Source organism: Rasamsonia byssochlamydoides, assembly GCF_041956645.1.
Source record: "Rasamsonia byssochlamydoides strain NRRL 3658 unplaced genomic scaffold VTN77scaffold_21, whole genome shotgun sequence".
Classification (NCBI taxonomy): domain Eukaryota; kingdom Fungi; phylum Ascomycota; class Eurotiomycetes; order Eurotiales; family Trichocomaceae; genus Rasamsonia; species Rasamsonia byssochlamydoides.
Window position 1 is genome coordinate 188,194 of NW_027192404.1, and position 12,483 is coordinate 200,676.

Consider the following 12,483-nt stretch of genomic DNA (forward strand, 5'->3'; position numbering starts at 1 on the left):
GCGGCATGCCTCGCTCGTTGTTCTCGGCAATGTGACTGGCGCAGGCGCGGCCAAACACGACGATATCCAGGAGGGAATTCGCCCCCAGACGGTTGGCTCCGTGCACGCTGACGCACGCCGCTTCTCCGGCTGCATACAGACCCGGCACCGTCCGCTCCTCACCCGTGGCCGGCGACACGGTCAGCACCTGGCCCTTGTAGTTCGTGGGGATCCCGCCCATGCAGTAATGCACCGTCGGGAGGACCGGAATCGGGTCGCGGGTGATGTCGATCCCCGCGAAGATGGATGCCGTTTCTGCAATTCCTGGGAGACGCTCCAGGATCAATTCGCGTGGCAGATGCGACAGCTGCAGGTAGACGTGGTCTTTGTTCGGTCCACAGCCTCGTCCCTCGCGGATCTCGAGATTCATCGACCGGGAGACCACGTCCCGGCTCGCCAGGTCTTTTGCCGTCGGTGCATATCGCTCCATGAAGCGCTCACCGTTCGCGTTGATGAGGAAGCCACCCTCTCCTCGCGCCCCTTCGGTGATCAGAACGCCGGCGCCGTAGATCCCGGAGGGGTGGAATTGGACGAACTCCATGTCCTGGTTCGGAAGACCGGCTCGCGCGACCATTGCATTGCCATCGCCGGTGGAGGTATGCGCGGAGGTGCATGAGAAATACGCTCGTCCATAGCCCCCGGTGGCCAAGATCGTGTTCCGGGCGAAGAACCGGTGCAAGGTGCCGTCCTCCAAGGAGAGGCAGATGACGCCCACGCAGGCGCCGTCTACCATCAGGAGATCCAAGGCAAAGTACTCGATGAAGAACTGGGCGTCATTCTGTGGCGGTCAACATGAATCGCAAAAGAAAGAGCGGGCATGGGTGAAGGTCACTTTTAAAGCCTGTCCGTACAGAGTATGCAACATGGCGTGCCCTGTTCGGTCCGCTACGCAGGCGGTGCGATATGCTTGACCACCTTTGCCGTAGTCTAGGCTCTGCCCTCCGAGAGCCCGTTGATAGATCTTCCCGTCTGCTGTGCGGGAGAACGCCATGCCGTAGTTCTCGAGCTCGTAGACAGCCTTCGGTGCTTCGCGGGTCATGTAGTGGATGGCGTCCTGGTCGCCCAGCCAGTCGGAGCCTTTGACCGTGTCGTACATGTGCCATCGATAGTCGTCTTTGGTCATGTTGCCCAGGGCGGCGTTGATGCCGCCTTGTGCGGCGACAGTGTGCGATCTGGTGGGGAACTAGATTCTTTATCAATCTGACAAGCTCACTATATGTCTATCTATAGACAAACTCACCAGCTTCGTGATGCAAGCCGTCTCCAGACCGGTTTCTGCCAGGCCCACTGCCGCGCGCAGGCCAGCGCCTCCTGCACCGACAACTATGGCACTGAAGATAGCTGAGCATGCAATTCACTGGTTCAGAGGTATTATCCTTACTCGTAACGATGGTCGAAAATCGGGATATCCGATGGTCTCGTCGCAAATCGTCTGGTGGCAGGTAGAGGAGACCTTACATGCCGCGAGACAAACTGTGCCAACGATGAGCATCGCACATTCTGCCCGATTCGAACGAGGGAGTGCATTGCAGATCAATCAGTTGTCAGGGGATCTTCAGCTGCTGCAGCGGGGGAGCAAGCATAGCATTCCTGCACACGAAGTAGAGAGCAAAGGAGGAGTCGTCTCGGAAATGCTGGCGGTGAGTTGCCAGGCCCATTTTCGAGACGTCGTTAGCCGAGGTTGTGCTAGTTTCGAGATGGGGAAACTGCATATGTACCCCTCCCGAGTGGCTTGGATTGCTTTCGAAGGGGTCGGTAGCCCTGTAACCGTGCAACACAGTCGTCGACTCAACTCGAAACGAGAAAAGGTATTTTTTTTGAAAAAAAAAAAGCGATCTCACGCGCCCAGATCTAACACGAAGCTTCAACTTCATATATTTAGAGTTGCACGAGCGCACTGCAAAGATTAAATAAACAAAGAGAGGCAAAGCTCCCTTCGTTTCGTGTTAAGAGAGCAATTCATCCGTACCTTATCTGGCCGACCAATGGATTGATTCCCTTATTATATTTTAGGGCGTGTTGATTGGCTGGTCGGTTGGTTGACTCCAAACTCTCCCCGCAATCTCGGAAGGGCGGCAAGGGCCCGTCCCGACTGGAGTACAATATACTTTTTGGGTTTAGTGAGATAGGTAATAACCACGTTTCTCTTCTTGAACAGACGAATCAGTTATTAATACTAACATCAAGACTAAATAACAAAGAGAATCAAGAGGTGATAATAGACGATAAATAAATGAATAAATAAGATAAGATGTGGACCCTAACTGATAACTGGTCAAGTGAGTTTAAAGGCAAACAGCCCATAAAGGGTAAGGGTAAGGTATGGAATAATACGATATGATACTGAGGGGGAAAAGCGTAGTACTATAATTACATAGCTTTCTATCTCTCTGTATGTATGTGTGTGTGCGTGTGTGTGTGTGTGTGTGTTCTTTCGAATTCGCTATATATAAACAATCCTAATCGTATTATTCACAGAGAATAATAAAAGATTGTTACAGAATTATATGTACGGCACTATATACTGCTGCAGCAAGCTGATTACGGCCCCTGGGTAACGTTCCACATCTTCCCCAGCATCCCCGGAAAAGCAGGATTCCGCCACTCGCTCCAGTCATGCGTCAACAGCCCGTAGTCCTCGTCGTAGTCCACCGTCGAGTCCCGCACATAGTAGCTGCCCTGCACGGCCCAGACCGTCCACTCCGCGTCGTTGGATTCCATGTACTGCACCAGGCATTGCAGGTACCCGTAGTCCGTGTTCGACAGGCCCGAGTTGTTCGCCGGACCGCCTGTCATCCCGACGCCGAACTCGGACAGGAGCAGCGGCGCCGTGTAGGTCTCGTTCTGCGTGAGCAGATACCCGACGAAATACCCGTATTCGCCCCATGCGATCTCGCACGTCTCGGTCGGGTTCGGATACGTGACGGTAAAGGAATAGGCGTGGAACTCCCAGACGTGCTTGCCCGCCCACGCAGAGACGTCCAACGGCCGGTCCGCGATGTACGACAGGTCCGTGGCCGAGTCCACGCCGCCGATGATGACCAGCACATCCGGGTTCGCGGCGTGGACGGTCTTCGCGCCCTGCTCGACGTAGTTGTACCAGTCGTCGTGGTTGTTCAGGTCCTGCAGCAGCGGGAAGGCGCGCATCTCGTTCCGGATCGACATGCCAACCACGCCCGGGTGCGACGTCGCGAAGCTGGCCATGGCCTGCAGCCCGTCTAGCCAGAGGCTTGTGTTGAAGTACCGGCTGTTCCACTCGTTGTACCCCTCTGCGGTGTCCCACCAGCCATTGCCGTCCGTGAGGTCACAGCACCAGCTTGCGCGGGAGACATGGTTGTCCAGAATCGTCGACACGCCCTTGCTGTGCAGCGAGTCGATGACAGCGGCGAACACACCCAGCCTCGTCGCGTCCGCGAGGAACGGGTTGTTGGCCAACGCCTGGTTGTAGAGCGCCATCATGGCGGACTCATTCACGCCGGCAGGGCTGGCGGCTGCGACGAACGAGTCCGCGACTTTCACCGACGAGTTCAGCGCCATGTCGATGGAGTACGTCAGGCGCACGCAGTTAAACCCGTTGTCGGCGATCCAGCTGGTGATGGTGTCGATGGACTGGTGGTGCAGCCCCTCGGGGATGTTGACTTCCATGTGGCCGGCCCAGTTGACACAGCGCAGCTTGACGCGCTGATTATTCGAGTCGAGGATCCATCGGGAGGATGTGTGCAGTTGGGCCAGGGCTGGGGCCAGCATGCCGAAGAGGGAGGCAAGCTTGAAGAAATGCATTAGACTGGACCAGTTCATTAGAATTTTTATATACCATGAGAAGCTTGCTTGTAAGAGACAAGCAAGCAAGGACAGATATTGTATCAAGAAGCAGCAGCAGGAGAAGGACAGTGAAACAAAACAAACGAAATCCGACCCCCACTGCACATTGAGATCATTTTTCTTTACAGATAAAGTAATAGTAAAAGAATTAACGAACTCAACGGCGATGCCGGTACAGTGCCTCGGGGCGAAATGACTTCGTCACATGACGATTGGTGGGATCAACGCACCATGTAACGGCAGCAGGAGGATCATGGGTCCGATCTCAGACATCAGCCGGCCAGGCTGCTAGCAGATCAGCACTCATGCTGTAAATAGTAAATACCTGTTAAAGACTCATTAGTTCCAGAAACCCGGGACCTTGGCCTGACCTTGTTATCTTCATATGCTTCCACGAACGCTACCTAGGATAGAGCCATGTCCCTACACGAGCAAAAATACCTCCTTTATGAACTTCCAGTCATAAGCTATTGGTGAGATGCTGTTCGCCCTTCTACTTGAATAGTATTTTTGCCCATGATTCGAAGAATTATTAAACTTTATCTGAGATTAGCTGCCTTGATGGATGTAACTTGGAACGGATCCAGATCCCAAAGAGGTAAGGCATGGCCCTACCTAAATAGGTACACTCAGTACCTACATATACATACCTGCCTACCTAGGTAGTAAGTAGGGTTATTTCTACCTACTCTCAGATATTCCACTATCTAGCTATTTGCTAGATAATTAATGAAGCCATCGATTGTTAGGTATCTGCCATGAAGCTGATCACAGGTAGTAATTGAAGCGTCCTGCAACAGAAATATCGTATCGTCATCGTCCTCTTGAATCTTGTCCTGGAAACGGCAAAGATGTTATGTCATATGCCTTGGAAAATCAACAATCTTTCCAACCATGTCTCAATCATAGTCATAGACCAGGGGCAATCTCATTTGCGGAAATATCGAAGTGAATCCAGCTGGTCGAGTAACATAAGCAGCCGCTGCTAAATGCTTGGTCTAGACACTCCTGCAGATCAGATACTGCCGGGTATCTACTCTTTCCGAATCGATTGGCTCGCAGGCGGCGAAATGCTTTCTCTCTCCATGGCTGACGGTCGAAGATCCGTCTCTGGAATAGTCTCCATCATCGATAAGGCGAATCTCCTCTGCGTAGACGATCTCCGTGGGTGGCTGTTGGCCAGAAACGATAATCACCTTCGGCGCTTTCCACTGTGCCACACATAGAAGGCAACCTGGTGAACGCACAAGATAACATGACCGTCCATACATCCAGTTGCCCAGAAGACTGTAGAGCTTCACAAAGGAGCCACGGTAGAGCTTGGTTGGGACCTCATCAGTTGCCCTCGCACGCGACTTGCCGATACTTTCTCTGAGAACCCACTCTCCTGGCCGCGGAAGGACTTCAGACGAACCGTCAATGCCTCTTGAAAGATCTACATGCACCTCCGAACAGGTGTCGCGGAACACTTGATTGCCTCGGGACACTTGAGCCTTTTTCTTCTCGCAATATATTAGGTAAACACAATTGAAAAGATCCCGCTGAAGCTGAGTCATCCCGAATGCACTGACCACCATAGTTGAAGCATTGTCCAGTAGAGTAGGAGCTCCTTCTTTGGAGTCATCCTTGATGGGTCGGTATTGCCATGCATAGTTTGCCTGTAGCGTACCCGTTTCCGTCGTCTCTTTCACAAGCAGCCAAGGAGAATCGCTGACGCCAATACTCCTGATAAACTGCAAGTTTGTCTCAGAGGACCTCGCTGTCACATTGTCTTCATCCGTTCTCGTATCCAGCTTCGAGTCAAAATCACAGACCTGCTCGTACAAGACCCCGTCCTTCACAATATGGCCTGGCACTAAATGGAAAGTCTTCTGCTCAATTGGGGATAAAGAAGGGTCCAAAAAAGAAGTACAGAAGACCGAGACTCCAGATTTAGACAGTGCAGAGGCGACGCTACGGCTATGAGAATGCTGGTTTTGGATGCCAGTTATGAACCGAATCACATCTGCAGGCATAATTCCGTTGAAAGCGTATAGAGGTCTGGGTATAAGCCAGGAACGTATGCCATTCCTCTTGAATATCCACAATGTGAGATACATCTGGAAGAACCCGGAAGAAGAAGGTTGAATGTCCTCGTGCAGATGTATATGGGAGAGGATCCAGATATAGTGGATGATTGTAGCTGCCATTCGGGACAGGCATAATTCATTAGGGCACGCATGGTGAATCTGCAGGACGACACACCCGGCAGCCACAAGCTTCGATAAGTACATGCGACTCTTTGTCACGGTCGTTTAATTTCTGTGGATGAGATGAAGGTAAACATTTAAGCTCAGGAAGCCTGGCCACAGCAAGGGCAAGTGCGTTGGTCTGAAGGGATCGTTCAGCAATGACTGGGTTCATTATTCGTCTAAGGTAAATGACAAAGGCCGACGCCGCTTCTGAGGTTAAAAGTTTCGACAGATGTGTGCCGAATGTATCAACCAGGATCGAGTCCCATGTTGAACGCCCACCAGCAAATACCGTTTCTGTCATTCCTGAACTTGGACGAAAGATCGACGTACCACTGGGGAGGAAGCAAGTTATATCTTGTAGGTGAAAGAGAATTTCCTGAGCTGAAAGTGCGAAGGATGGTGATTTGAGCGACCTCATTGTTTGACGGGTCGAATTTTCGGTATAGACATCGCCCCGTATCTGCATCTACCACTTCCACGCGGAGCGAAAGGACCCATTCGGCAACTGCAGCAAGCCATGAACAATCTGCACCGCCAATGAAAGTTGCACTATGCAGAGTTCCATTTGCAACATCTGCCAGTTTAGACAGTGCTCTGCTCAAAGCCTCAGCAGAAGTGGCAAACCTGGTGGTCATCTCAGGTTTCCCGCCTCCAGGGCCGCACCACAGTCGAGAGAAGCCTTCCACCATGTTTGGGAATTCCGACGGTAAAAGGATTTCCGAACAGACATTGACTAATGCGGACCATTGCGGGATAGACGGCGTAAGCTCTAAGGGAGCTGCCAGCAACTTGGTCATTTCCCGCAGGACCTGAGCACAGTAAAGGGGGTCGTAGGAAACTGATAGGCAGCCACAGAGAGCAACACAGGCCGCTCCTGGCTCTGACTCGACCAAGGATCGGACCAGATGCTTGACTCTGAATCCGAACCAAAGAACATCTCCATATGATGACAGACTTCAATCGTCCGATTGCTGTCGACAGTCTTTGCTGGGCATCAGGCGGTAGCGGGAAAGGCGAGTAGATTAATTGCCCGGTTGCAACCGTGAGAGGCTCAACTCCAGCCCGTGACAGTCTGGACAAAACTTCCAGCGATAAGGTAAAGGTGGATCGAGATAGCTGAGTCCAGTCGATAGTTCCTTGTTGGGAAAATGAAGGCGTTTGGCTCACAGCAACCGCAGAACTGTCCATGATTATTGTACAGTATATGCGGGCTCACAAGTTCAAATAATGAAGAGCCATTTCTGAGAAAGCTTCAGTACAAAAAAAAAGTGATGATTAACCACCGATTGCAACGGAGGGGCGAAGCAGTCCGACCTGGGAAGACTGGACGACCTTCAAGGGCCATCTCATCCTTGCAGGACAATGCGGCATCTCGGCGAATGAAAGATCATTCGACATGTTACTCCAAAACTGGCACGGCTGGTACCTGAAAATGGTGGCCCTGTGCAACATTAGAATGAGCAGTGCTTGTACGATTGGTGAAATGCATGTTGAGGGTTAACTAAAAGGAGTTCTCGTCTTGGTTTGCATACCCATCGCCAGAGTAGCGACTTCCTTGGAAGGCAATTAACGTGCCTAAGAGGCACGTGATGCAGTCCCTGTAAAAGGTATGTACTCGAGTCTGCTGGTATTTGTCCTTCCCTGAAATTGGAACATTATGATTATGATTATCATATCGTATTGCTGGTACATGTCTGATCAGATCCGCGCTCATACCAATCCCACAAACCAAGAAGGCGTGAACAAAAATCAATCCAACATTCAAGACTCCAAAGATAGCACCGGCCTCCTCACTGTATCTAAATGGGGATATTTTTTTAGATAGATATTATATATCCAGCATCTTCACTTCCGTGTTGATGCAGACGTACTACTCGTCTGGCCAATCACGCTCGAACCCCCAAGCGTGGACGACGACGCAGCACTTCCGGTGGCAGTCACGTCCATCTCTTTTTCAGGAGTACTGCCCTTGCGATCTTCGTCTGTGTATTGCGGGCCCATGTTGCTCATTTCCAGATCGTTGCGCTGCGGGCGACTCTTCCCGTCCGGCCCATGTCCAGTCCGCATCTTCTTCCACCAGGTCGGCTTTTTGGGCCCCAGTCCAAGCTGGGTATCCAGAAGACGGCTCCGATCCTCCCGTTGGGCCATCAAGGCCTGGTCGTCATTCATCTCCTCGTAACCGGAGATATTAAACACGATTATAATGAGCAAAACAGGCGCATAACCCAGCCCGTAGATCCAGCCAGAGTTGGCGTTGTAGTTGAATGGGGAAATGGACCAGACGAAGGCGGACGCAACAGCATATCCAATCTTGATGGCCAGGATGCCGATGACGAGCTTGAACTTTGTTGGAGCTGCACGAAGGTAGAAACATCGGCAACGGGAGCCAGCGGGTCGACGACGGTAGTGATAGAGGCTGTGTCCGAGACTGTAACAGATAACGAGCAACCCTCCGAGCGCCATGAAACCGGCTGCCTTAAATCGAGCGTCGGTCGCCGCGGGTTTGGCGCGCACGTCTACCTGTTCTGGGCTTCTTTGCAGCTCGATGTCTGTCCAGGTTCGCGGAATGGCCAGGAACAAGTTGATCCACGCAAATATGTAGAAGAAGAGCGGCAACCAGAATTCCTGGGCTTCGCGGGTGCTTTCCACGGGCAATTCGGCAGGATCTCGATCAAAGATCTGGCGTTCTTGCCAGGAGCCCCTAGACGAATCAGTCCTGCCGGGACGGGACAAAACAAACAGCATCCCTTACCAGTGTCGGACGCCTTCCCATACAGCGGCCATCACCGAAGGCAGCATCAAATAGTAGAACAGGCTCTGCAGGATGAGTGGCAGGCTTTGCAGATAGTCCCGATCAACGTCAATGCTCATGAAGCCGCTGATCACACCGCAGATGGCGACAAACAACAGCCAGTACCACAACCAGCGGCGACTCATCGCCCTCCATCTCTTCTCTGGGGGCAAGAAGGTCTTGCCGTGTTTGCGCAGGTTCAGCAGAGTGAAGAGCATGGAGACAGCGAACATGGCTGCGAAGGCAATTCCGACCTTTCCATGGTCCTGGAGGTCGACGATAGGGGTGTAGCAGGAGGTAGCATTGAAGAAGGTCCCGTTCAGATTCATGCGAGGCTGGAAGAGATCAAATACCAGCCAGCACTCGCTTCCATTCGAGAGGGTGCCGTTGGAGTAGAGGGTGTAATTGAAGATGCCGAGCGCAGTGCGGTTGAAGTGGACTCCATTGATGATGACGTCGGTGTCATTGTTTCCAAGCTCGAATGGAGCAATCTCCCTGATTGAGATGATGGGCATGACGAGTATCCAAAGAAAGCTTTGGGAATGGCCTAGAGGTGTTCAATGCGCCAGCGCCAGCGCAGTGCTGACATTGTCACATTCTGACGACGAGGTACAGTCGGCACTGTCGGAATTGGGTTTCGTCTGCCAAGGGATGACGGATGACGAGCAATGAGGTGTGTCCCAGGTGTCCCAAATTGGGGTCTACCTTGCAGTTCCCGGACGAATAGAATGCGGGGATGTCCAGGCCAAGACTGTGACCAAGATCGGGAGCTTGGCGGACCCAACTGGAGAGCGGGATTACCTCTAGCTTTCCCAGAAAGGAAGCACGATCATTGAGCTTCGTTTCCGTTTTGGTCAGAGTAATACAACCAGACAACATCAGTATAAGAACACAATAAAATTAGGTAACCAGATACATGTATGTACTGTACGGAGTACATACCTACTATGAATACCCTATTCGTTCCCCCCGTCAGCATGCAGTACAGCGATCCCGTCCCATTCTATCAAACCATCGATAGAATCAGACAGATCGGAGGGACAAGAGAGATCACTGTGTCTGCGTCTGTGTAACCACCCTTAATTTAAACGGTTATAACATACGAGAGTTACACAATGTTTGTATGACTATGGACCCGATGCCTACATACCTAGGCACTGTACTGTACATACCTAGGTAATGCGGGGGAGTTACCCTACCTACGTAGGTGAATTTACCCTGTACTATATACACTAACCACTATACGGAGTATACGTACCTAGGTGCCGAGGTAGATACCTAGATACCTAAGGTTGGAATGAGTCCACGTCATTACCTAGGTACATACATACCTAGTACCCATTCAGGCTATAAGTCACGCGACATCAACTGTCAGTCATATTCTTCACCATATTCCTTACCAATATGTGTCTCCACCACATAATCCCTTGCCAATTCGTATGTCTCTTGCTACAGTAATAAGGACTGTCCAGATTTTGTGAATTCAATTGCATTACTATCAAGAATGCTGCGCTTACTGAGTCATCCTGATTGCTGTACAAAAAAAACTGTAATTTCTGTTTCTTCTTCTTTTTGTTTTCTTTTTAATGGAGTATATAGAGAGATATAGACAGGTAGATAGTTTGCCTGTTTTCTTTCTCCTATAACCCTAATCGATCAACCAATCAATCACTACCGTCGTGGCATGGTATACATCGATAGAATAGAATAGAATAGAAAATTTCCGTGTCGATTATTCCTCATACACGAATCCAGTCAGATGGGCTGAATTCAGTGCATGGGATGAAACTCTACTCCACATACTCATATGCACTGTACATTAGTACCACAGCACCGTGGCTGTCGCTGATAGATATATGCACGGAGACTGACTATACTCCGTACTGGACATGCAACTAACGACCAGCCGCGTGGCAATCGGGTAGCCAGACAGCCTCCCTTCGTGGAGTGAGTACTGGACAACTGTACTGTACATGCATACTCCATAAGCCACGAATGGAGTGATTCATCGAGATAAAATTTCCGATTCCGTTCCATTCCACATGCTTCGTAGTCCATACTTGTAGAAGATTTTTTTTTCTGGGGTAGAATAACCAGGTACATCTTAGCGAATCATACCAATATCAGCAGGCAGAAAAGCATATGCGTAGCAAAATAAAGAGGAGATCTACATCGTGCCATAAACCATAACCATGGATCCTCATAATAATAATAACGGCATGCGAGTTGCAGGGTGCATTGCAAATCTTGAAGCAGAAATAATTAAATCACGACACTAGGTACCTAACCTAGGTGCAGAGTACCTAGAGTACTCCGTACTTCGTATTCGTATAAACAAAATAAAAAAATTTTCACTCGGATTCCTCCCTCGGGCCGAGGCAAGCCAACAGAATCAGCATTCAGACAGTTATGGCCGTCGGGCCAAGCCCGATCGTGGCATGGCTGTCGGCTTCTTCTGTCCCTGTCACTGTCACTGTTCACGGGCTGAAAGCCTGAAACGAATACCCAACCTACGGCGTATCCGCTAGATTCCGTACTCCGTACTCAAGCCTGTTCGCGACTGCAGTGGGGAGACTTCCGGTGGATGGTGGACCCTCCCGATCCCGTTCCCGAGTCCACTCCCGAGTCCCGCTGGGTCGCCCAACGAACGCAACATTCATTTAATTACCTCAGGAAAGGCCTAGCTAAAGGAGCGTTTGAGACAGACAGACAGAGCACAATGTAAATAACGCCTGGTCACTTACCTGGGCACCTACCTGCGTAATGAGACAGGCAGATGAGATAGCTCAGTCAGCACTTTATTCATTCCAGTGTGAGGTCACTGTCCACTGTCCACTGTCCATTGTGCACGGGTGATTGCCGAGAAATTCACCAACTTTAATTATTATTGCTGTGGGCCAGTTGCAAACTTGCAATTAGTGACCTCAGGTTCATGGAGCTCGGGAAGGCCCGTGTGGAAACTTTGCGGCAGGCTCCAGTCAGTGATCGGGCGGGTAAGAATTTGGCTGGGCACACCGCACAGCAGCTCCGGCTTTTCTCGTAGGAACGTACGGAGTACGGAGGATGTAGGAAGAAGATTCTACCTATGTACTGTACAGACTCTACGGAGTAGTCTGGTAGGTAACTTAGGGAGTCCTCGAGAGTCATTCGTGTCCAGTCGCGACGACTTACCTTAGCTGAGAGGTACAGTACGGAGTAAATACGACGCTGTCATGTGAGTGGAGTTTCCCCGGCTTGTTCTGTTGGTAATAGGTAGGCACGCACGATCGCTCTTGCTCTTCGAGGAAGTCCAGTCCGGTACTCCGTACATTAGGATACATTAGGTACCCGCCATCCACTCCTTTGGAAGGCCAAAGGACCGAGGCACCTGAATAATTAAATAGGACCAGTCGTGTTAACTCTGCCATGCTTTTTAAGTTTAAGGATCTTGGAAGAGATGGCAATTATTAAAATATCTGGTTAACTAATTAATAACATGGCACAAGCACAGACTGGCGTGACCCTTGCGGCTTTCCCCTTTGGGATATCCGGAGATACTATCCAGTTCAGGCTTTGTTCCGACCGACTCAGAAGTCCAACAGTGACCTGACCTCGGTT

The 12,483-nt window shown here is 50.8% G+C and overlaps 5 protein-coding genes across 5 annotated transcripts; all 5 read right to left on the reverse strand.

The window, feature by feature from the left end:
- Nucleotides 1–2,580: 2,580 nt before the first annotated feature.
- VTN77DRAFT_3078 (uncharacterized protein) lies at nucleotides 2,581–3,786 on the reverse strand (the record flags this gene model as incomplete). The annotated part of the gene is made up of 1 exon (XM_069418988.1): nucleotides 2,581–3,786. The coding sequence occupies one exon, from the start codon at nucleotides 3,784–3,786 to the stop codon at nucleotides 2,581–2,583; it is 1,206 nt and encodes a 401-aa protein (XP_069278878.1).
- Nucleotides 3,787–4,859: 1,073 nt separating this feature from the next.
- Nucleotides 4,860–6,050, reverse strand: VTN77DRAFT_3079 (uncharacterized protein; the record flags this gene model as incomplete). The annotated part of the gene is made up of 1 exon (XM_069418989.1): nucleotides 4,860–6,050. The coding sequence occupies one exon, from the start codon at nucleotides 6,048–6,050 to the stop codon at nucleotides 4,860–4,862; it is 1,191 nt and encodes a 396-aa protein (XP_069278879.1).
- A 19-nt stretch (nucleotides 6,051–6,069) lies between these two features.
- VTN77DRAFT_3080 (uncharacterized protein) lies at nucleotides 6,070–6,561 on the reverse strand (the record flags this gene model as incomplete). Its single annotated transcript, XM_069418991.1, has 1 exon — nucleotides 6,070–6,561. One exon carries the CDS (start codon nucleotides 6,559–6,561, stop codon nucleotides 6,070–6,072), a length of 492 nt encoding a protein of 163 aa, XP_069278880.1.
- A 170-nt stretch (nucleotides 6,562–6,731) lies between these two features.
- On the reverse strand, nucleotides 6,732–7,283 carry VTN77DRAFT_3081 (uncharacterized protein; the record flags this gene model as incomplete). Its single annotated transcript, XM_069418992.1, has 1 exon — nucleotides 6,732–7,283. One exon carries the CDS (start codon nucleotides 7,281–7,283, stop codon nucleotides 6,732–6,734), a length of 552 nt encoding a protein of 183 aa, XP_069278881.1.
- Nucleotides 7,284–7,940: 657 nt separating this feature from the next.
- VTN77DRAFT_3082 (uncharacterized protein) lies at nucleotides 7,941–9,401 on the reverse strand (the record flags this gene model as incomplete). Its single annotated transcript, XM_069418993.1, has 2 exons — nucleotides 7,941–8,796; nucleotides 8,848–9,401. 2 exons carry the CDS (start codon nucleotides 9,399–9,401, stop codon nucleotides 7,941–7,943), a joined length of 1,410 nt encoding a protein of 469 aa, XP_069278882.1.
- Between the last annotated feature and the right edge of the window lie 3,082 nt (nucleotides 9,402–12,483).